We start from the raw sequence: 25,525 nt of genomic DNA on the forward strand, positions 1-25,525 counted from the left end.
GTGGGTAGAGCTGGATGTTGCTCTGGTGGGCAGAGCTCAGCAAAACTTTAATCCACTTGACTGCTGATGGGTGGGGCTGGGTTCCCTCCCTGTTGGTTGTTTGGCCTGACATGACCCAACACTGGAGTCTAGCTGGGCTCTCTGGTTGGGCTAATGGCAGACTGTGGGAGGGCTCACGCCAAGGAGTACTTCCAGAACTTCTGCTGCCAGTGTCCTTGTCCTCACAATGAGACACAGCCACCCCTGCCTCTGCAGGAGACCCTCCAACACTAGCAGGTAGGTCTGGTTCAGTCTCCTATGGGGTCACTGCTCCTTCTCCTGGGTCCCAGTGCACACACTACTTTGTGTGTGCCCTCCAAGAGTGGAGTCTCTGTTTCCCCCAGTTCTGTTGAAGTCCTGCAATCAAATCCCACTAGCCTTCAGAGTCTGATTCTCTAGGAATTCCTCCTCCTGTTGCCGGACCCCCAGGCTGGGAAGCCTGATGTGGGGCTCAGAACCTTCACTCCAGTGGGTGGACTTCTCTGGTATTAAGTGTTCTCCAGTTTGTGAGTCACCCACCCAGCCGTTATGGGATTTGATTTTATTGTGATTGCATCCCTCCTACCATCTCATTGTGGCTTCTCCTTTGTCTTTGGATGTGGGGTATCTTTTCTGGTGAGTTCCAGGGGCTTCCTGTCTATGATTGTTCAGCAGTTAGTTTTGCTTCCCATGCTCTCACAAGAGGGAGTGAGAGCATGTCCTTCTACTCGACCATCTTGAACCAATCCCCTGATAATGTATCTTTTTCGTTCATCTTATCTGCCTTAGCCTCTGTAGGGACTTGACTTTATAGCCTCTTCGTTAACCAGGGTGCTTTGAGCAAAATTTAATCCACATTTTTTAGAGATAGATGTTAACTTTCATATAGCTCAGGGAACATTTAATAGCTTTTTTTCTTCAGTGAACTAGTAGTACTGTTGATGTTGGCCAAATGTAGCAACATTTTGAAGAGCAAGTCTTAATCCTTTTGTCTCCAGCTGCTGTCATATAATGACCTTATATAATACAAAAGTCTTGGTGACATATCACACATAAGAGTTTGGATACTTGTCACCTAATTGGAAGACATAAAACAGGATTGGAGTGCTGAGAAGATGGGGAGGGGAGCAGAGACAGGGTGGGAAAAATTATGATAAGTATAAAATTATCCAATAAAATATCCACCACAGTTAACAGTTAGTATACTTAAAGTATCTTAGGACTCAGAGTCTTGGAACAAAAAACCAATCCCAGAATTTCAGTGTTAAGATCCTGAAACCTGGAAAGTTAAATCTCAGACTATACTGTTCAAGGTTATAAAGGTGGCAAGTGTTTGTTCAACCAAAAATAGTCTTTTTTTTTTTTTTCAAAAGTTTTTTATGAAACCTCACTCTGTTGCTGTGGTGGTGACTATTTGTTTTCTCTTCCTCTGGGTAGAAGCTACATGAGATTGGTTTGAAGTGGGGAGCTGGAGGGGAGACAGTGTCCAAGTCTGCCTCCTGCCCCCAGAACACTGGCATTTTTCCCATAGGAGAGTAGCATGGTTCAGCAACTTGTGTTTGCTGTGGCTTTGTTTACGTTCTTCTGAGTACTGGGGTGGGGGTAGGGGTAGGGGGTGTTTTTTCAAGGAAAAAAGATGAAACCTCAATCCCTGGAGTGATTTTGGGGGGTTGGAATGTTTTACTACATGGGTAAAGGATGGTAAGTTCTTACTCTGTAAGAGTGAATTTCTGGCTGCTGCTTTCATGCTCAGTGAGCAAAGGATTTTGTGACTTTAGTAGCTAATTTCACAGCAAGATATTAAATCATTTTAGCATCAGTGGACTTGAGGTCAGCTTATGGAAAACAGACATCATTTCCACTAAGCCCTTAAAAGAACCAAGAAAAGAATCAAATATGCCCTGATCCAGGAATGCATGTCCTGACTTTGTGTGCTGTGGTATCCACAATACCACAGAGCTGACCAGTGTGTCCTCCTGACCAATTTTTTCCCTGAGGCACATGATGGGTTGTGCTAATTTCATTATATTCTAAAACAGTGTGTGGATCTGATTTAAGTCACCCTTCCATTGAGCTTGAGGAGAGAAGCCTTCTCTCAAGAGACAGATGAGCATGGTCTAAATAGTTAATACATCTACCTTCCCTTATACTTTCTTCTAAGGCCTTATTGCCTTTGTCTGCTTGGTAAGTGGTATGTGCCTATAATAAGTACCTTTACTTACTTATTTATAAGACTATATGTTTTTTTCTAATTTAGCAGGCAGCAGAAGAGAAACCAGTGAAAATATGTCCTGTCGTTATACACCTAAGCAAATAATAGATGGGTGGTGGAATTACGTTTTCACTGTGGCATCTGGGATACTTCTTAAAAACTCCATAGTTCTCAGAAGCCTCGTCTGGGTCCTCTTTGTTCTTGACTTTTGGTGATGACCCCGTTTGGCATTTTTGTTAATGGCCACCAACTAGACGCCTTTTTCTTTTCTTTTATGAGCACCTGAAAAAAGGGAGAGACTAGTAGTACACAATGAATGTCTCAAGTAGGCACTCTATCCCAGTGGTTCTTAACCTCAAGGTGCATCACCTGGAAAAAAAACCAAAACAGATTTAGTTGGTTTCAGGTGAGGCCTGTCTTTCAAGTTTCTCAAGTGATTCCAATGTATAGCCAAGGCTAAGAATCACTGAGAAGCCTATGGGTTTTCAGACTGTTTCCCCAGAGTTCCTGAAAGTGCCTTAGGGGCTGCCTTAAGAGGAAGCAAGTGAGTGCAGACAAATAGAAGGGATTCTAGGCCTGCACTCTCCTTGGCCATCCCTATCCCCTCTTCTGCCTGAGCAGTTCCACTTTCATCTATTTCATAAATCAGCTTTCTATGTAGATTTCATTTGTTAAAATAAAAAGGGTGAGGGGTTCCACTACTTCGAAGGAAAAAGTTTTTTAACCATGGCTATAGACATAGGTCTTACGAAAGAATGGCGAAACAGATGTTTTAGATCCGGTTTTTAAGGATGGTGAGCATTGAGTCCTTCTGTAAGAATCTGTATGTCAGGCAGCCTCTGAGGAATGTAGAAAAATAAATATTTTTTTGTAACAGATTATAGTACCTAGCCCTTGCTCCAAGTGAGAAAAGCCCTGCTCTGTAAAGAAAGTTAACTTGCCCAAGTAAAAGTCTAAAGCAGGGCTGGCAAACTAGCCACCAGATGATGGAATTAATCGTGGTGTCTTGGTTTTGGCCTGCATGATTTTTTTTTCCCTGTTTAGACTAGCACTGTTCTCCATTTTACCCTAGTCCCCAATACTCCATGTTATTTATACTTGACCAATTTTGCATATCCTTAAGGCCTGGCCCCTGAAACCATTTGTGTTTGTAGACCCTAGAAAGTAACTTATCAGCGATTTGCCTTTTGCAGGGATATTTCATTTGATCATTAAAAACATACTGTGTGTACGTGGCTGGTACAAAATGCTGTAACCTCTTGTCTGCTTCTCCAGAAAGATGCTTAAGCTATAAATATTTGGCAGCCGTTGAAAGAATTATCTTTTATTTCACCTCGTCAAAAAAAATAATAATAATGTGGCTTTTAATTAAGAGGATAGTTTTGTTTGGTATTAGAACTTCATACAAAGTTTATGGAACGTATTCATCTTAAGTACTTTATTAAATCTATTTCCAGAAAGCTAGATGGTATACCTGTCTTTTGGTAGGCTAGATTTCATTCCTTTTTTTAATCTAGGTCAGATCAAATCTAATTAAAATTGTTCTTTTGCTTTATCTTTTATTATTTAAACACTCATTGCCTTCTGTGGTCTCACTAATGGACTAATTCCCTGAGATTATAAATGGGCATGCTTTCATTTTCAGATTCCAGCCTCTCTGTCATCATTTTTCCAATTTTTTGACATATTTGTTTTATGCTGTATCACAGAATAGATTTCTCCTTCTCTGAAATCATTTGTCCCTTATATAATTAATGAAGAAGCTGTGCATCCAAGGATATTTATCCTAACGGCACCAATCAAATTTCATATTTTTAAAAAGCAGCCATGCCTTTAAAAAAAAGTTGGCAAGTTTGCTATCACCCATTTCCCAAAGCAAATTAGCAGGAAAAGTCAATTAAAAAAAATTCCTATAGCAGTTCTATATCATAAAATTGCTATTGCCAATTTTTTGGCTATTATACTCTTTCTTATTATAACTTACAACTTGGACCAGAAAAGTATAGAAAGAGCATAATTTGAAAACATACAGCATAACTTTTTTTTCTTTTTGTAGCATTAATCTTATCACTGGTCATTTAGAGGAACCAATGCCAAACCCCATAGATGAAATGACAGAAGAACAAAAAGAATATGAAGCCATGAAACTTGTCAACATGCTTGATAAACTTTCCAGGTATTGTATTCCCATCCATTTTTTGCTTGGTTTCTAAAAATGTTCTATTTCTTTGTCTCTCTCACTGAGAGTTACCATAGAACAGCAACTCTGGAAATCCATGTTGATTGGAACAGGATGGCCCAGGCAGCAGTAGTTCAGATCTCTCTTGGCTACCATGGTTCTTCTACATGTGCCGCTTATGGATGTGCATTCTTAAACATTTAAACTCTCAAAGCTAGGATAGTAACTACTAGGTCATTGTGATATTTAACCAACTAACCTCCCTGTCTTCAAAAAGATGCTGTGAATTAGGTTCAATGATTTTGCTGCTGCTTGTATTTTTTGTTTTAGTCTGTTTTGGTTTTTGTTCCAAATCATGATGCTTTTTTTTTTTCCCCATTTTTGATGTGCAAGTTTGCAGTTCTTTCTTTTTGGATTGCTGCTAAAACCAAGAATTCTAAAATGTCACGCACCCAATAGGAAAAAGTGAAAAGGAATAGCTCAAATGAAGGATTTTCTGAAAGCAGGCACTTGTATTAATTAGGGATTCTAAAAACAATCTCCCCTTCCCTTCTTGCTTCACACCTCCTTCCCCTCCCCAGATAGCCAGTTTTGAAAATAATTAAATATATACTAATAAGCAACTAGTCATCTTGGAGGAGTTATTAGAAAGTATTAATTCCTTTCATACTTGCCTGAATTGCTCAATTTTCTAGTCGTACATTGAGTCACTGTCTCCTTTAAGCCATCTTGAGTGAGTGCTTCTGTGTGTTGGTGGCAGCTGCCACCGGAAGGTGAATTTCTTCTGGTCATCTCCTTTTTCACAACAGCTATGCAAAGGCTAGTATCCCTCAATCAAGAGGAGTAGCAACTAGAATGGGAAAGCCAGCAAGCCAACCATTAAAGGGAAAGGTGTAATAAAGAAACAAGCAGAGGCTAAGAGCACAGCAGGAGGCTTAGAGTAGAAGTGTTCAAAAATAAGAAGAGGCTGACATGGGGAGTGTGACAAGTTAGGGTATTTAGATCCTTTGCAGAGTCTGAGTTTTCACATGATGCTGGTAATGTGGTGGAAGTTACATAGAAGTAAGTAGCTTCATCATCTACAAAGCTAATATGACTAGAATTTAGTTGACTTCCAGTTAGTCCTTTTAAATTTCCATCATTTTCCCAAGAAGGTTAGAATTTACAGCTCACTATGCTCACAGTCTTCAAAAGACATTGTTATCTGTTTGCATATGACATTCTCCATACCTTTGGATAGAATATACATGTTCCTTCCCTGAATGAATTTACAATAAAAGAGAAGATGCTGATAGGACAAACCTATAGGAGGCAGGGTAAAAGGTTCTGAATGAGTATATAAAAGTAAGATTTGTACTTCCAAAAGGATCTGAGGTAACTAATGAAACAGTGCTGTAAGTACAGCAGTTGGGATGAGAACCAACAGAGTCCATCTGGTAGAAGCTGGAGGGGGAAATGTTAACAAGGACCTGAGTAGAGCATATTAGTGTGAAGACAGTGAACTAGTTAGGTTGAATAAATTTCATTTCAATAATATGAGTTCTTAAAAGATAACACAGATGCTATCCAACTGGCCCATTTGCCCTAGATGAGTAAACACCCAGCAGATGCCCAGCTCAATCTGAAGGTGATACTGATTTTCACATGTATAAAGCAGAGCAAATATGTCTTGTGTTGGCTTTGATGGTATGAATTTTGCCATTAAAGTTGAAGCTAAGGCAACTTTGAGAATAGTCCTAAATCACAGACTTTTTTCATGACTTGTGGTGGGATTTTTACATTGTCTGCCTTTATGTGCTTTCTAACATTTGCTCTCACTAATAACAATCAGTGACAAAACTGTATGGAGATCAGCAGTGGGCATTCCAAAGCAGGAATGCAAAGAATGAAGCCATTCTTTATGTGTCTTATGTGTTTGTCTTAAGTTTCTTCTCTCTTTTCACTGTCGTTTTTGGTTTGGTTTTTTGAGGTTAAAAAGATGCCATAAAGCCAAAGTAGACTAAATTCAGTAAATTCAGGGAACATTTATTAAGCAGCTGCTCTGTGCAAGGCACTGTGCTAGGAAGATGAGGGAGATTCAGAGGTGAATGTGGTAGTCCGTATCTTTGGAAATGATTACTTCTTGTTACTGTGGGATATGGCTGTAATCTGTTCTAGAATAGAAGGAAGTAATGACAAAATAAGGTCTGTGTTGAACTGTGAGCACCCAGGAGAAGGAGCAGTTCATTCTGTTGGGATAAATCAGGGACTTTCACAGGGAAGGTAGCATTTGTGCTGATCCTTGAAGTTTAAGAGGTATTGAATTGACAAATGGAGAAATGACCATTCATTCTAGGTAGAGGGAAACTTACTCTTGTTAATAAGATAAATCTTTTTTATTCACATACTGCATCTTTCTTCCAAAGAGCTCAGGTTATTTTATCATTATTTGAGTAATATGTTATCAGATTTATCATTGGGGAAAGCAAGGCCCAAAGAATTGCCCCAAACATTTCCAAGCTAATGACTGGTGAAAATCCATTTCCTTTCACAGTTTACAAAACACTTTCACATACATTGTCTTTCTAGCTAAAGTAAGGCTAAGAACTTCATTTTCCAGAAATCAAGACCTTTGCTCTGTCCACTGTGCTACTGTGTCTGTCTGTTAGAGTCAGTGTTTGCCAGAACATTTCCTAATCATCCTCTTCAGCAGTGTGCTATTGGTTAGTTCCTTCAACTGTCACTCCAAGGATGTTCCGCATCCCACCAAGTCTTGCTGTGCCAAGAGTGTACTGTAGCTTTGTCTGATTAACTTTCTTTCCAAAAGTGAAATCATTTTCTCCTGGGCCTGATTTGAAAGGCGTGAGAGTAAAGGATAGGATTGGAGGTGATGTGGCCAATGAATGGACGCTAGACACTTCCTTTTTTCCATCCATAGGAGAGCAGATGTGAACGACCTGCACCAGGATGGTGGTTAGCAACAGTGGCCCGTGCCAAAGCACTTACCAAAGTGATGACTAAGGTTGGTCATGCCAAGTACTGTTACTGAGCCTGGTGTAGGGTACAGATGTTATTTACCACCAAAACTGTAAAACCACCAATGCAAAAATTAAAATGACATTTCCATTTTGCCTCCATGCTGGACATAGCCACTGCCTCAAGTTGCTCACCACCTTAGCAGCTTTATCTCAGCTAGATTTTTAAGGATACTGGAGAGATTAGCACTCAAACATTTTCTTCCCATTGACCACCAACTGACAGTATATTCCAAGTGATTTTTTTTTTTTAGTAAGGATTGTATTTGTGACAGATGTAGGTAAGGGGATTGGCAATGGACCTAGAGGTCTTAAGAGTTTGAGAATAATTTGAACCCCATAAATCCCATCATGTCTAGCTAGTACAGTGCCTTGTACCCTGTGGTTTCCCCAGTGTGTGATGATGAAATAATGTATAAAGCAGATCCCCAAATCGAAGGTTAATTTTTTGCTCAATAAAATAGCCTACATGGTTTAAAGTCTTGAAAGTATACTTTTGTCAGTTCCATTTCTTGGCCAGATGTCATAAAATTCAGGTCTGGAAAGAATTCTATAAGGTACTTTGGCCCACGACTGGCTAATTTAAATATTGGGGTACCTAACTTCTTTAATATAGAATAATTGTAATATTTATCAGACATAAGCATTAAGGCCTGAGGCATAAGATTATAGAAAGCTTCCTTTGACATTTTTTTTAATGTGAGAACAGATGTGGAAAAGGGGATGAAATTTGCCTGCCTCTCCACCTCCTCTTTCCTTTTCTGAATTGGAAAAAAATAAGCCCCTGCAATTTAAGCGGGAGATTAGAACGGGGATTGTATGTGGTTAAGCAAGTCCAGTGTGGCTAAGACAACTGCATTCACCTCAGCTACAGCATACGAGCCTCATGTAGTGACGCGGCCTCCTCCACAAAAGGGGAGAGAGGATTGACTGGCTTAAGCCTAAGCTAACCAAGGGAAATAATATTTCAAGTTTCGACTTTTCTAATCCCCTTTAGTTTCTTAATTGGAACCAGGACTGATTAATCTTCTACTCTACCCTTACCCCATCACTGTTTAACAAGGTACATTGCCTTTATTGCTTATATATTCTATCAAAATCTTCTAAAATTTACATTTATATAAATAATTGTTTTCCATTTCTTCCTTTTCTTATCTCCTCCTTATCCAATATATATATTTTGCCAGCCTTTGTGTAGTATTTGGGACATGGCTTTCTTAATAAATGCAAGTATCAAATACAGTAATAGTTCCCCTTTAATCCAAAGGTTATTTTTAAACTTATGGAAGCTGGGACAGGTAATTTATGACTGAAAAGTAATAACTACATAATTTTTTTCTTGTAACTAAATTACTTTACTCTACTTACAAAAATAACTGTGATTACTCCCACCTTTATGATGAGTTAATCAAGGAAATGCTTTTTAGGTACATTGCAGAAATATGATCCAGTCTTTATAGCATTGTGAAATCTATTTAGGTACGAAAGTGTCAAGATCTTAATTGTTTACATCAGAAAATCCTTTAGATCTGCACTGTCCAATATGGTAACCACTACCCATATATAACTATGGCTAGTCTGAATTGGGATGTCCTGTAAGTGTTAAATACTCAGACTTTCAAAGACTCAGTACAAAAAGAGAATGTAAAATAAATATCTCAGTTGTTTAATATGGATTTTATATTGAAATAATTTTTGATATATTGGATTAAACATTATTTTAAAATTAATTTTACCTGTTTTTTCTATGTGGCTACTAGAACATTTAAGATTACATATATGGCTTACATTATATTTGTATTAGATAGCACTGTTCTACATCATTAAAATACACTGCAGTGTTGCTTAGAAGCTTAATTAAGGGAACTTGGATCCAGTTAAACTAATATACCCTTAAAGTGGTAGGGGAGGATTAACTTGAGAAACTGGCTAGACATCTCTTAGTAGGACGTCATGCAAACTTTGTATTGCCTATCGGTAGTCATTGTCCTTTAACTCTGTAGTAGGAATGCCTACTTGGAGCTCTTGGTTTAAGCACTAGGTGAAATGACTTCTGTTTATTAGAGAAACATCAAATAAGAATAATCTCCATTGACTATTTGCTCTGAGTCACCCTCCTCCTTTAACTTTTAAGACTTTCTGATTGAGAAGAGCATGTACGAACTTCCATTTCTACTGCTTTATTCAACAGTGTCAGCTGGCATGCTGACCTCTTATTAATATTTATTTTGCTAATTCTGGACAACAGGAAAGAAAGGTTCTGTAGAGAAATTACCAAGAAATAAAGATCACCTTCAGTTAAGGACAAAACTGAGTTTTATTTTTCTAGCACTATCCCTAACCTCTTTCTCTATATTTTCTTAACCATGCTGTTTAATGTGAGGTGGATAGCAAATTTTTAGAAGCTTTGCATGTGATCTTCTAACAGAAATGAGAATAATGAAAGACTAATATTTATATAGTGCTTTAAAGTTTAAAAAGTACTTCCACTGGCTGTTAAAACAGCCCTGTGAATTTTAGATAGGGCAAGAGATATTTTATTGAGGAGTAAATGGGACCAATGATGAAGTGACTGAACCAAAATCAGGCATCTGGTTAATGACATAGTCAGGATTTGGTTCTTAGTCTTCATATTCCAGATCTTATGTTATTTTGAAAAATTACCAACAAACAGCTCTCAGATTTGTCAGTCTGATTATTTTTAATAATACGCTCTAAATTTTAAATAGATGCAAAGCACGAAGACAAAGAGTAAGCATATTTACCTGACAAAAAAATTAAGATTTGGAGGCCATTCATTCCTGCTTTTTCATTCCATAGTTGAGCTTTTCTCAAATATCAAGTCAGGTCCTATGTAGCTTATATCAAAAACAGAAAATAAACAGAAACAACTTCATATGAAGGAAACCAGTAAAACTGCTATGATTCTATGTTAATAAAGTCTTTTAATTATTTTGAAAATAGAATGATTATAGGTATTCTAACAAATTCTTACATTCAGTGTGATCATATCAAGAAAATTAACTTTAGAAAGACTTCCTTATTTACAGGACTGTTGCCTGTTTAGGCAACTCCCAAAGTGGAAGGACATGGTGTAGATAACATGCCATATTCATTTGTCTTGGGATTGATATTTTTATGTTACGTATTTTACCTTCCCAACTGTACCCAATCCCAAAGCATAATGGTGAGGCTGAGGGAAGGATCTCAGAAATGCTTTTGAAAAATGCAGCTTGAAGACCTCGAATTTGGTATAGAAAAGTCACCACACCTCTCCTGCCTACTGGGTTAGTGGCTTAGTGAAAGAACAGTAAAACCAACCAGTCAGCACTAGGAAGCCATTAGATGAAAGATTAACTGAAAGATGAAGGACCAGCAAAGGACACTCTTCCATAGTATATAACTGAACATGTTAACCAGTGCCAAAGGTTGTTTTAATTTCTGTGAGGAAAAAAGCGTTAAAAACACTTAAGAATATCACAAGTTATTGGGAAATCCATTGTACTTCAGTGGATATGGACTGTTCCATTGACGCTGAAATCTTGAAATAAGATGCACTCTCAGACTTGGAATTATAGCAAAGATTACAGAGCTGCTTTCTCCGGGCTCTCACAGGCTCCATTACTGCAGGCACTTTTGGAAAAGCTCTGTTAATTAAAATGCTTTATTTATATACTAATTTTCATCCTATCTTTCAAATGTGAAAGGGAATTAAATATGAAATGGCTAATTTTAAATGCCAGGGTTCTTTTTTTTCCAAGCCAACCTTACATTAAGAACAGGAATCCCCGTGCCAAAGGAATGGTTCCCAATTATCCCATCATGGGTTTTGTTATACATTGTACAGAAGTCAACAAAACAAGTAGGTAACAGGACCTGCCTAAATAGCAGCCACCCTCATTAAAATCAGAGAATTAATCAGGGGGTGATTGAAGGAAGCAATGCTTCATAGGCTCCCCCTTTTTCTTCTTTTCTAATCATAGAACAAAATATGTTACATAAAAGGATCGGAACTATTATGCAGTACTCAATTAGAGGGAGGTGAATAGGTCTCTAACATGCTGTTTTATCAAAAGAGCAGACTGGTGTTTGCATGACTGTTGTTTCATTACAGACCCTGTCATTAATTCCATGTGTCAATACTGCCCTGTAGTACACAGAGCAGACAAGAAAGAAGAGCCCTTGAAAACAAGGGAATGATTTTTGAGTCGTTATCAAGCTAAGTGGCAAGCGGGAAGCTGAAACTCGTATAGGTAAATTCGAAGGGACTCTTGGGAGATCTGCAAGTGGGAAACAAGAATGCATTTTACCAACTGCTTAATTATGTCCTGTTTTTCAACAAGTACACTTGAATTGAATGCTTTGTTTGTATTGCACAAAAACATGTGCTGTGGGCAAGAGTATTCTCTTGTTTCCAGGTCAAGTAAGGTGTTTTATACACATACACATCTGGCCTATTCTATAATGTGCTATTGGGTATGTTAGTATCTGAGCCCCAATATTGCACTGTCATTTCTGGGAGAAAGAGTTATGTAGGAACCAGAAGCCTAAAAAGTGGAACCTTCTCTAAGGTCCTGAGAGGTTACATAAGCCCAGGCATCCCAGAGGACCATACTTACAGGGAAATGGTGGCTCAGGAAAATGTTGAACTATATCTGGGGAAAAAAAAGACAGACTATAAAATTTTAAATATGGTATAAATCCCATAATCTCCCACCCCTAAATCTTTAAGAAAGTACTTTTTGGTTTCCATTAGCAGTCCTAAGGGTTAGGCTGGGGCAAAATAAGGTTTCCTTTCTTGGACGTGCTTTATCTGTGTCCTCGTGCCTGGCCAAGCCCTTATAGATTATGGTTCCTTATCGTTTAGTAAGATCAAATTTCTAAATGATGTTTCGTTCCAGTTGAACATTCTTGGAGGCTTATCTCTTCCCTGGCCAGATGCCTGATCAGATGAGAAGCCCGCCATGATACTGTCACAGTGCCTAGAATGGGCTCTTTATCCAGTAGACATCACTGTACTTTTTGATGATAACGAGGGCAGTCTTAACTTGTGTTAAGGCCTGTGTATAGCATTGAAGGTAAGTATGAAGGAGTTATTGCTATGTGAATATCTTAATCCTGATGCACATTTCAATATACAGTATCTTCGTTTAACCATGATCTACATATATCTGACACCTAGCCATCCTTTTTAGATGGGACCTTCATAATTTAGGACCAGTAACTCTTCATGAAATGGCCTATTTATTGAGGGCCATGAATGAATTTAGATCCTTCCTTGTAACATTTGCCATTGCTTTGATTTACTTTCGGAATCATTCTAATCATTTGCTGGTAGTTTTGCAGGAAGGACTTGTGGTCTTGGTGTATGTCAGTGACAATTAGGTAGGATGCTGTGTTTGACTCTTAGATTTAGAAGATCTTGATTAGAAACAAAAGTTTAGCAGTATTGAGTTTTAGTGTCTTAAAAAACCTAGCAGCTTTTTAAGTAGATCAAAATTATTTAGCGGCCTAATATTTAGACTCCTAGAATTAGAATCTTGGGGATCATCTTGTCCAACCCCTTCATTTTATATAGATGGGGAGACTCAAGCCCAGAGAAGGAAATGACTTGCCCAAGGACACCCAGCAAGTCAGTGGAAAATCGGACACTAGAATCTAGACCCACTGATGCCCCATATATAAGCAGCTGAGTCTGTACTAATTAGTGGTTGGAAATTCCAGGTTGTATGGTACAAAGAAGGCTTTGACTTCGGGACTGTCAGAATGTCTGATGACACTGACTCATCAGGGAAATAATTGCAGTTAAAATAATATGAGGATGTTTCCTGGCAAATGGTTCTCTACCATTGTCCATTTATGCTATGACCCATGTATTATAGTCTTTCAATAAACATTTACTGAGCACCTACTATGCGCCCATCCTATACTAGATACTGCAAATCACAGCCAGGTAAGACATGGACTCTGCCCTCAAGTTGCTCACAGTCCAGTAGAGAACAAGAAATCCCTGGAAAGCATTATGCAGAATTTCCTGTAGAATGCTAATACTTTTCCTAACTGTAAATCTTGGTGATGAACATGAACCTTCTACCCAAAGATCCAGCTTTTCTCTTGGTCAGGGTTTGTTTATTAGGAGTCCCATAAAACACCATACCTTTTCTTTCTGTGAAAATGCAATACCAACTGCAGCAAAATTGAGTTCATAAACACTTATTGAGGATCTACTATCTGCAAGGCACTGTGCTAGACACATAGGGATATGAAAATGAATAAAGCATAGAACATTTTCTTTTTAATATGTCAAAGGAATATTGTTTTATAGCCTTCAATGTTTGTAATGAGAATTACTTTTTAATAAATATTCTTAAATATGGGACCCTTGAATTAGAAGACAAAAATACCTCTGTACTATAATCCAGACTTGTCAGCCCAGGATTTCAAAGTCTCCATCCAAATCCTCTTTTGTACCCCATATCTGTTTTGAGCTTTCTTTTTCCTTTACCTCTGCCAAGCCAGCCTGCTTGCCAATCCCTGCACACAACTAACTCTTGCTTCTGTGCCTTTGCTTGACTAATCTTCTGCTTCTGGGATGCCTTTCTCCCCATGAATCCATGTCCATCACTGCCATTACAGTCTGGCCCTGAGTCCATCTCCTGCCGGGAGCCTGTGATCAGTATCCCCATCTCCTCCGCGTCCCTCCCACGTGTACATAGCCCATATGACTGGTGGAATAACGGTTCTGTGGTATTCATGAACGCTTCCCATTCTCTGTCCACATCTTGCTGATCTAGATACAACAGATCTTATTAAATGAAACAGTTTAGTATAACCAGGTCATTTATCAGACCTTTTAGGAGTAAGTCTCTATATCAAAGACTTCATTTTGGTATTTGTGGGCTGTTATATGATAGAGAGGAAGATCAGAATCGTTAAGATGGGGGTTTGAAAAGTAAGCCCGGAGTCCATAAGCAAAAAACAGTAACATATCTGTAAGTCATCCTCTCTCCTTCCACTCCCAAACAGTATGAGAAATCACCTTTAAACACATTTCAGATACAGTAAGGGTGTACAGAACTGTCAAGCTAGGGAAAGCAGGGCTCTGCCTGTTAATCATCTCAAGCTTGTTGATCTGCTGTTCTGTAATTCCTTTAATATTGTTTAATGTGTGTGTGTTTTACCTTCTGAACTGACTAAAAGCTTCTTGAGGACAGGGACCATGTCTTTTATTTGCTTCTGCATATTCTTCTCCCACTTATTCCCAAAGAGTACCCTAACAATCTTGTGGAAACCTTCCTTCCATAAACACATAAGGGACAGGAAATGCATCTTGTGGGTTCCAACTACATTTCGGCCATTGCACTATGCACTTTTTATGTAGAATGACCTTTCACCCTCATGACAACTCAGTGAACTGGGTATTCCTATCCCAATTCTACAGATAAGGAAATTGAAGTTCAGAGAGTTCAAGGTCTTACTGCTAGTGAGTGGTAGATCCAGGATTAGAACTTAGGTCTGTCTGATTCCAAAACCTATATATGCCTTTCACTATACCACAATAATGATAACTAATATTTAGGACTCCTTTACAGTTCATAGAGCTCTTTCATCTGCACTATTATTATTGCAATTACTACTACCACTGCTAGTACTATTACCCCTTAAGTCATCACTAGGAAGTAGGTAGTGCTAGTATCATTATCCCCATTTCACAGATGGGAATACAGAGACTCAGAGACTTGCCCAAGATCACACAACTGGTAAGTGGAAGAGCCAGGACTTCAGCCAGACTTCCTGACTCTAGATCTTTTTGTTCTTTCCACTATATCACATTGCTGCCTTAATTTATTTGCACGAATGCATGATTATGTGGCCAGTTACCACTGACACCTCTCCTACAGGAATGTCAGTAAGACCAAGCATCGTATGGAGCCATGTGGAAAAGACAATTCATACCCTCAGAGGAGCTTCTATGTTAGTAGAGGGGTGATACAGAAGACCTAAAAAATAAAGCCTTGAGAAGAATAGTTCACAAATGAGAATTAAAATATGAGCCCCTTTATTCTATAGATGAATTCCCATAATTTGGCCATAAAATTTTTGTAATGTTCTTAATTATTTCTATTATAAAATTGGATTAGGGAGTAGGGGTGAAATCGATGGACTTGATTTGAAAATATTCCTCCTGGGTTTGGATGAGAAAGTGCTAGCTACTTTGTGCAAGCTGGCAGCTAGCTCCAATATCATCCTGTTACCAAAGAAATGCTGGAGTGTTAGGAGTGATGGCATATCCACCCAGCAATTCACTATCTTGGTAGAATTCCTATAGTCTCATCTGCTGATCAGACTTCTACCTACCCAAACCCTTCAACCCCACCCCCACCTTACTGTACCCTCAGTCCACCAGCCCCTTCAGACCTTTGAACTTTCTGATCCCTTAATGTTTCACCCCAGAAGGGGATCCCCTTCTCCTTTGGTATCGATTATTAGTAAACAGTGTCCAGTATCACAGAGTCCTTCAGCACCATCAGAACTAGGAAACTGTTACTAAAGTATAGCTATGTATAGTATGTATGCGTGCTGAAAGTTTCAGTGGAAGCAGATTGTTTTCTGGTTCCTCTAAGCATTTCTCCCTGGTTGTCATGCAGAGCTGTTTGCTGTCCTGAAAGATGTCAGTGTCTGCCCCCCGCCCCCGAGCTGCTGCACCTGCTGTGCTCTTGCCGCAGCGAGCGGGTCGCCACCCACGTGGCCATCGGAGCGAGGCCACAGCCACGCTCTGCTCCTCACCCCCTACCTCCACCCTTCCAGCGGACCACAGCTCTGCCCTGGAAGGAAGGCCTTTCCTTCCTACAGCCACAGCCATGATCCAGCTCTCTGTCTCCTCTCATGCCATTACCGTTACAGTGACATCCTCATGGCTCGTCTCCCCGCCGCAGTTTCCCCTATTCCAGTGTGTCTTTTGCACTGCTGCCAGAGATATTTCCCTATAAAGCAAACCTGATAGGGCATTCCTTACAGGCTAAGACTCGAGCTCCTTGCTTTGGCATTCAAGACACCTGACCACTAGACCCCCAACTACCCTTTTTGCAGCCTTGCCTCCTCCTGCTCCTTCATTGAACCTCGCCACTCCCCAAACACTGGGCCCTGTCCCAGCTTCATGGGAGCCGAGAAAGAAATTGACACAATCCAAAGAGGTCTACAGAAAAAATCACAAGTAGTTGGGACTATACAGAGCCCTCCACACAGACTCCTTTGCCTGAAAAGTTCTGTACTATCTTCGCATGGCATAGGACACCTCGTTGGAGGTGCCGTTCCCACCTTCCCCAGGCAATTTGGTTGATGCTTCATCTCAGGAGCTGTTATTTTTGTTCATGATTCTGTTACAGCATTTACCCCATTATGTTCTAAGTTATTTTTCATGTATATGTTTCACTCACTCCTCAAGGGCAGCAGCTGTGCCTAGTCTTCCTTTTCTTCCCAGTATATGACACAGTTCCTGGCACATAGTCCTTGAACTGCTGAACTCAGAGTGTGTTCCTTCAGTACAGTTATAGCAGTTAATCCAGATGTGTGTGCTGCAAAGAGCACTGGACTGGGATTCAGAGGCCTATGTCCCAGGTCCAACTTTGCCACTAGATATGTGACCTTGGGTAAGTCACTCAGTCTCCTTTATTAAACAAGGGGGTTGGACTAAATGATCTCTAAGGCCCCTTCAACTTTAAGTTCTATGATTCTGACCCCATTTCTTGGATCAGGAAACACATTTCCTACTTTATAATATTTAGCAGCCTCAACCAGTCAACCATCCACATTACTCAAAGAGAGTTTTCAGACTCCCAGCAATAGTCTTCTGGTACCAGCCAGAGCTGCTTGATTAGGTTCCTGTTGACTTATCCAGTGACCACTGAGCTGTTCCTCCCCTTCCCCAGGAAGTTTCTCTGCAGCTATAACACCGTCACACTGCTATGTGGCCGGCCCTTCCGAGGGGAGCCCTTCTGGCCTAAGGGACAACAGCAAGGAAGCAGAGGGAGAGGAGGTTTTATCATTTTCCTTCACTCCAACTCCCACCAGCATTACAACTGCTGCCATGTTGGTTCTTGTTGTAGACATGTTTTTAGGGGGTGATGCCCGTTTCTGTGAGAAGTAAGTTTTAAGCAGTTCATGTGCCTCTTCAAGGCTCCTTTTAAAGTACACTGCTGACTGATTGGGGTGGGAGGAGGACTAGAGTTAGCATCTCAACATGTACATTTTCTCTATACAATAAATAAGAGCCTATGAAAAGATTAAATAAATCTTTCTTAATGCTTTTTGATTGGCTTAATCAATAATTAATCATCTTTAGATGAGGCTGTAACTTGTGGAGTAGATATAATTGGATTAGCTGAAAAGAGGCAGTTGGGGAGCTTTGAAGAGATTAAAATGGCTGTCAATCCCATAATTAAACTGCCACAAACAAAAGCAATGGTGTTTTTTAAAAAAGAAGAAGAAGAAGGAGAGAGAGAGGAAAGAAAAGGGAGGGAGAAAGTTGGGGAAGGCCAAATGATTTGAAATCAATAAGTACTTACGTATCACTAGAGATTGGAGAGGCAAAAATCAAATGATGATTTATTCCATTAAACGAAATCCATACATATCAAATTAGCCATTAATTATATGCCTGGTCCACTGGGACAGGTGAAATTTTGGCAGCTTCAACTTCACTAAAACAAATCCACAAAAGGAAAAAAATTATTAAAAACAGAAGAGACCTGCTCCTTGTCCTGAGCCCATTTAGACCTTGACTTTTCATACTTTTAATTGGCTTAGTAGGTTTGGCCTGTGTGAATGAAGTCTTTTATCTCCCTCTTTTTCTTTCCATACCTCTTTCATCTTTCCTGTTACAAACACACAGAGAGAGCTTGAGGAAAAATACTTCGGTTTTTAAAGACTTTTCTTTTTTTTAAAGGAAGTGGATTTGGGTGGGGGGAGGGGGTGTGTGTGATGCTGGTGAATACTTTTTTTTTCTTTCTTTTCTCTCTTTTTTCCAGAGAGGAGTTGCTTAAACCAATGGGACTAAAACCTGATGGGACAATAACGCCTTTGGAGGAAGCACTCAACCAGTACTCTGTCATCGAGGAGACCAGCTCTGACACAGACTAAAAGCATCACCTGCTCAACTCTCAGTATTGCTTTTATCAGCATCTTTTCTCTGTAGCTCCAGGGGAATCTTTTCTCTAAAACATTTATGCCCTTGCTTTGGCTAGAAACACATTAACTGGTTTACTCATTGAGAATCCAGCATATTTAAGAAGTGATCCTGTGTTTTGCGATATTGAGGCATTCATACAGAGCTGCAGTTAGACGGAGTTGCAGAGACTAGGAACAGAAAAATTCCATTTTGTCAAGATGGAACTGAAGGACTTCACTCTATAAAGCAGCCCTGGTTGAATCTGGCAGTTCTGTTTGCCAAGATTCTAAAGAAGATTTAGCCGTGTCCTTCCTCTCACTTGTGTGAGCTGCCCTTTCTGAATCTCTCCAGAGACAGAGGCATGTGAGAAGCAGAACGAGCTGCTAAAAAGGGGCTGAGGCAAGTGACTTGTTAGATCAGGACTGAGTGAATGGAAGCCAAGCAGCAGCTGCTCCATAAACGTAGCCCCACTCTTCATTTCAATTTTGTATAAATCTATAGAAATGCACACACACGCACACACACACAACAGCCCCAGACTTGCAAACTGATTACATTCAAAAAGTTTGTATGTCAGTTATCTGGAACTTCAGAATACATTTCTCCCTATAAAGTTATAAGTGATGGTTTAGTTCTGAGGCAGCTACAAATGCCTATTTATTCCCTAATAACCTGAACACTAGTACCATAGAACTGAACCCCCATCTGTATCACTGCATGGGGAACATGCATTCTGAGGTCTAACATAGGGGTGCCTCCAACCTGGTAGAGGGAATGGGGACCCCCTGGGTACGGGGGGGCCTTTTGAGCCCTCTGCTGAGGGTGGGGGAGTCAGCAGCACCCATTTGTACATATAGGTCACTCATATGTCACATGTTTTAAATTGGGGACTGTGTGTGCTTGTGTGTGTGTCCTACCTTTCTACCATATGTGATCAGTTTAATGGTAACTTTATTTATTTAAAAAAGAAACACAAATAGTTACTGTTAAACTGATTAAGCCTGTTTATTTTTACTTTTAGAATTGGTCATATGACGAAGTAGAAAATGAATCATGCAAATAGACAGTGGGCCTAGTTAATCAATGGCTAAAGTTGAAAAGGGGTTGGTTTCCTTTTATATATATATATGTATGTATATACATATATATATATATATACACACATAATGTGCTTAACCACTGCCTTTTAAAACTTTAAATTAAATAAAACATTGGGGTTGATTCAATTTAGCTATCTGTGTGTGTTTCTTTATAGATACGTGGGGTAAACAATCCTATTTCACAGTTTATGCTTTTTTAAAGTGCTTTTACATCTGTTATCTCACTTATAATAAATAGCCTTTCTAAGGATAAAGTACATGAAGTATTAGTGAAAATGTCATTTATCCAGAAGTCACTTCTCTGGCAAAAGTACAAATCAGGAATTCAGTTTTAAAAAGCCTTAGAGCTGCCAAAAGAGATGGCAAAGTTTCTTACAATTTATTTATAGGAGAGATCCTCAAGAATCTCACCTTGTGCCTCTTTACTAAAATTTGCATATACTTCTAACATGTTTAGTTATCTGACTTCCAAGCCCACGAAAAAATGGCAAAGGAGGCGGCTGTTAGATGGAAAGCAGGCCTACTGAAAGCAGCAAAAAGCCAACTGAAAACCGGATAGGAACGTGGGGAGAATGAAAACTACTCAAGGCGTCATAAGTCTGGGACCATCTGTTTCCTAAAGGACATTCTAGTTGACCCAGAAAGTATCTGTACAACAGTATGGCCTATAAACTATTCTCATAATGATGACCTTGTGTTTCTTTTAAAAAATAAGAATACTCTATAAAAAGACTAGGAAGAATACATTTTAGGATTTTTTATCCAAAATAGTTGGGAGTATAAGTTATGTGTGACCCATGTTTTAACAGTAAATAAAATGAAACTTGGTAATTCATAATTTTAGATTAAATGAAAAAAAGTTTAGAAAAAAGAATTTAAGTATTTTTGTTACTTCATTCTACAAATGCATTTTTAAAGTATTTTTATAATTTCTGCAATTAAATAGCTTTGGCATGAGTGTCGGCTTACCTAAATGAAGACATGTTTAATGAAATACCATCTTGCCAGCTTTATGCAGAGTGTTTGAACAGTCCTGTTTAAGTAGCTGTGCTCTTCTGCTTTCAATGAGTTCTGTTTCATTTTGAGTTTCCCCATACTGGGCACTAAGCTTTGTTTTGAAGAGAGAATTTGCAGAGGGAGAAGATGAAAGTGACCTCATCTTGCACACGGAAAAGAGAACTAACATCTGTTGATTGCTTGCTCTGTGCTGGGCTTTTTATGTATCTTATCTTGTGTAAAGTCATCACATCTCATATTAAGAGATCATCTCTGGAAAGCAGAGTAAGTTACCTAACATCACAGAGCAAGTAAAAATCCAACTCTGGCTGGCCTGACCCCCAGCACCTCTCCTTACCCTTCACACTGCCCAACTGGGTCCATGTTGTGCCCCCTTATGACTCTGGAATGCTGGGAGAGTGGTAATTCTCAGGCCATTTTAAGCAATAACTATTTCAGCAGAACTGGTTTAAAGAACTTATTAAACAGGGAGGTGACCTGAATGAAGTTGAAGTGTGAGTAGGAAACTTGCTCAGTTAGTACTGGATTTCAAATAAGGAAGGACCTGGAATCCTTTAGGTCAGAGATGAGGGCTGCAGGCTCTCCCCCAGCCCCCGTGCCCCAACCACCCTGACCCTCGACATCTACCTGGCTCGGTGGCCTGCAGTGGGGATGGTGAGAATATACTGGCCAACTGCACTCTGCAGGCCCCTGTGTCCACATCCCTCCCAACCTTTAAAACAGGGTATGGAGGAGCGGGTTCTAAAATAAGGCACTTGAGCTGCTGCTTTAGATAACAGTCAACAGACACTTGAGGCCCCTTCACACACCGGGTGGTCCTAGCAAGTGCACAGGATGGGTGTTATTGTCCCTCCTTTATAAATGAAGACATAGGCAGAGGCAGTACAAGTACTCAACATCCCCTTACTACCATCAGTCTTGCCGCCTCCCAGTACTAGGTGTCTCTTATATTGACCTCCCTTCCCCTCCCCCCCATTATAAAAGTAATATATGTTCATTGTGGAAAGTTTGGAGAATACAGGAAATAATAAAGTTAATAATTCACCCCAAAACCCACCACCTGAGATAATCTCTGTTAATGTTTTGGTGTATTTCCGTCCTGTGTTTTTTCTATGCATATATAATTTATTTTACTACAAGATTGGGATCATGCTGTATTTACAGATTTGTACCCCTGCTTTCTTCTTTAACATATTGTAAGCATTTTCCCATGTCAATAAATATTATTCAAAAATTAATGGCTATATGATATTCCATTATATGAATTGTGGTAAACACTAGTAATTGCTTACCCAGTATTCTTCTTCCTTGCTAACAGAGAAGACATCATGACCTATCCCTCCTCCCCACAAAAAAGGTGCCCGCTGCCTTCCTGGGAGGCAGCATGAGCCTTGTCAGCACTGAAGAGCAGCAGGAAATGGAATGGCACCAGGAAGAGCAGACTTGCTCTGCCATACACAGTCTAGCAGGAGCTTCGGCAGCACAAATATGACACAGCTAGATTAAGTGACTAGATAATTCTATAATTTTTGTTAAGGAGAGGCGTTTGACAATAGCAAGGGATCTAGATGACTTTAAAAAGTGCATGTGAAGAAAAGAGATGTCAGTCATGTTTACTACTCTGTAATCCAGTTACTGGCATTAATTTTCTTGGAGGTATTCTTCACTGCAATTCCAGAGGTGAAAGAGGGTACACAGGGATGGGGAGAGACATGTTAGTCTTTCAAAAGACGTTAAGGGGACACCTGTCAGAAACTACTGGGTATGTGGCGAGCACAATATGGAGAAGGAACAAATGAATGGTGTTCTAGGAACAAATCATATGGGTGAGGGAGGAAGGAGGGAGAGATTTCTAACAACTGCCATAAGTGAGAAGATTCAAGGAAAGGGAGAGGTTTCTAGAGAGGACTTAGGAGGATGTGACTCTGATGCACTCTGCCGAGTCCCTGCACCAAGTGTTCAAGAAGCATCAGAGCAGCCTTTCTTAAAGAAGGGTGGGGAGGTTGAGCCTCAGTTCCTACATCATGCATTGTACATAATGAATTAACTTTCCTGTGCATCTAGAATAGTGTTAGCTACATAGCATCCTCGATGGAGAGAAAAAATAGTCACTCCAGTGCAGAGTTTTGTGGTTCAGGTGAACCCTGGTTGAGAAAGGCTATCTTAAAAGGTCAAAATTATTCTGCAAGGCTTCTACAGTCAGATTTGTGTTTTCTTTTAATGTAACACAGGGAAGATCCTGGGCCCTAGGGCTCCAGCTGTATCCAGGTCTCACGGACCTGTACCTTTTCTGCATTGAACATAACAATTACAGCTGTGTATACTTACTGAGCAATTACTGTGCCAGACACTGTGCTAAGCACTTTGCGTGCACTTTCCAATTGCATCTTCATGACAATCTTATGAGGTAAGTACTATTAGAATAACTCCCACTTTTCAGATGAGAAAACTAAGGCATAAAGATGTTAGGTACTATGTGCAAGGCACACAGCCAATAAGTAGCAAAATTTGAATTCAAACCTGTATGATGTCTTTGTAAATACTATGCTATGTGTTGCTTTTGCGATCAGAAAAATTCAATAAAGTCTTATTTGAGAGAAAAAATTTCAGAAGAGATTGAAATGGGAAAAACAGAATTGGGAAATAACTAACACATTTTTCCTCACTCCATTTCCATATCTCCCCACTACATAGAATCCCGTACTCCTGCTAGTCTCAAAGAAAGGCCCATGCTCACAAGCATACCAATCCACATCAGTGTGTTCAGTAAACATTCACTGGGCATTTACCATGTACCAGGCACTGTTCAAGGTGATTGGGGATACAAACACAACTTGAAAGTCCCTATCCCCAAAGTGCCCGCAGTGTGAGAAGTCCATAACCAAAGCCTGTACAAAGTGCTACAGGATGCCAGGAGGAATATGGGAGTTGAATAACAAAGCTTCGTAAGGGACATCTGAGCTGAGCTTGAGTTCGCCATGTACAGGAGAAAGACTGTTCCCACCAAAAGAACTGGCTCCAACAAAAGCTCGTGCATTTGATGTGTTTACAGAACACAAACATGTCTCATGATAGGACACATGAGTAGCAGAATTTCAGGCGAGCAAAGGACACAACCAGAAAGATCACTCTGGCTGCAGTATGGAGAATGGAGTGGAGAAGGGACAGACAGTAAGAAAAGAGACCAGACAAGGCTGCTGCATCAGTACATGAGGGGTAAGCAGGGCCTGGACTGGAGTAGTGGCAGGAGGTGTAAAAAAAGAGGGGAGGGAGTCAAGAAATGCTTAGAAGCTGGAATAAACACAATTTGGCATTGTGGAAAGGCAAGAAAGAGCTCATTTAAAAACTCAGATGGGAATGACTTTGGGAAAAAGATAATCTGAAATACTGGCTTGGCCAAACCGTGAACTAAGCAACTTTGGGTTTGGGAGCAGGAGGGTGAAGCTAAGAATTATTTCAAGGAATCTGCAAATTTGTAGGGCCACCAAGCATCATTTACATAATGAATGAAAAAATGTCTTGGATATCAAGTACATCTATTTTACAAATACTGTATCACATGTTGATGTGATAAAAGTTCATTCATAAGCATTCCTCAATTCATAATATCCCTTTGACCATCTGTATTTTCTCAGTCAAAATATATTAATGATAAACAGCTATCGTGTGGAAACGAGATCCACAAAGTTCAGGTTTAAAAAAAACCCTCAAAATTGAAAAGACTTAGAACTATTGGCAACTAGTTTCAGAAAGTCAAATTGAACTATCTTGGTCATGAAAGAATACTGGGATCTCTCTCATAAGGGAAGGAGATGAACCACCAAGTTGTGCAAAGATGGAGACATCATGGGGTCTCAGTTACAACCAAAACCTGAGTCTTGTTGTATTACAGGGGTAAGATAAAGGAATTTATAAAATCCTTTTTTTCCCCACAATGAATTATGACTTTCAAGCCTATATTTTGTCTTCAAAGTTAAACAAACTAAACAATTTTTCTTGCTATTTTTCTTTCCTGCTGTAATAATTCCCTCCTCCTCCACCCCTCTACCTCAAGACAGATGATAAGCTCACCAGGAATAAAGTCATGAACTAACTCAGTAAAGAAAAATACATGTTGATAGATGTAAAACACTACTACCTTATTTTACCCCAAACAAACACTCTTGAAACTAAAACTTTTACTATGTTTTAATGTCTGTGACTTATTTGTGGTTATAAGTTATTATTGTGGTATTAAATGAATCAATTTTCATACCAAAAGTACATTAAGCAATAGAAATAAATGAAGTTAATTTTATACTAAAATTTTATGTGAGCCATACAAAGTCACCAACTATTCAATAGTAAAAATGAAAAAAAAGAAGAGAATCTATATAGGCCAAAGAATGTAGTCACAACGTACATTTTCAAGCACGTACATGCAAGAAGAAATTAAAAGTAATTCTAATTGGAGACACTTCTGGTTAAACAAAGCAGTCTGATCACATGCATTTACCTTGACCACCTCCTGAAAACCTATTAAAATGGCATTAAATGGATGTTTTGGAGTAAAGCTTAAGCCCAATAAGACAATGCAAATGAGAAAGAAGATGACAGCAGAAAAGAGCTATCAACAAAATTTGGAAACTGGAAATTAGATGAGCAAGAGATAATTAATGGAGAAAGAAGACACAAGGTATCGAAAAATTAAGCCTACAAGAGGCAAGGGAAGCCAAAAGCAAGATGACATGTGCTGGAACCGGCTTATACCAGCTCTCAAGAGCATACTGTTCAATTTTTAAGAATTTTACAAGCTGGTTAAAATTAATCATTATTAAA

At 39.4% G+C, this 25,525-nt stretch overlaps 1 protein-coding gene and 1 long non-coding RNA gene across 6 annotated transcripts in view; one reads left to right on the forward strand and one right to left on the reverse strand.

Annotated features, from left to right (window-relative positions):
• Positions 1-21,815, forward strand: part of RIC8B (RIC8 guanine nucleotide exchange factor B) — a 120,491-nt gene extending 98,676 nt beyond the window's left edge. Inside the window, exons 9-13 of one of the 5 annotated variants that reach the window (XR_003432984.1) lie at positions 4,287-4,406; positions 7,327-7,410; positions 11,538-11,676; positions 12,325-12,501; positions 18,451-18,559. Coding sequence is in view for 2 of the 5 variants with exons in the window: in XM_027107440.1 (XP_026963241.1) it covers positions 4,287-4,406; positions 18,451-18,562 (232 nt within the window). In the remaining 3 variants the exon portion in view is untranslated. Of the gene's footprint in view, positions 1-4,286; positions 4,407-7,326; positions 7,411-11,537; positions 11,677-12,324; positions 12,502-18,450 lie in introns of all 5 variants that reach the window. The other 4 variants (XR_003432985.1, XR_003432986.1, XM_027107440.1 and 1 more) reach the window with 4 other exon arrangements.
• LOC113620946 (uncharacterized) lies at positions 671-18,405 on the reverse strand. The gene is made up of 6 exons (XR_003432987.1): positions 17,989-18,405; positions 12,043-12,078; positions 10,189-10,281; positions 5,080-5,259; positions 4,215-4,216; positions 671-2,599 (listed from the first exon to the last, which is right to left on the reverse strand). It is a non-coding gene; the product is annotated as an uncharacterized LOC113620946 (long non-coding RNA).
• Positions 21,816-25,525: the final 3,710 nt, after the last annotated feature.

This window comes from Aethalodelphis obliquidens, unplaced genomic scaffold, assembly GCF_003676395.1.
Source record: "Aethalodelphis obliquidens isolate GAN/ISIS:26980383/991018 unplaced genomic scaffold, ASM367639v1 scaffold8, whole genome shotgun sequence".
NCBI classification, from domain to species: domain Eukaryota; kingdom Metazoa; phylum Chordata; class Mammalia; order Artiodactyla; family Delphinidae; genus Aethalodelphis; species Aethalodelphis obliquidens.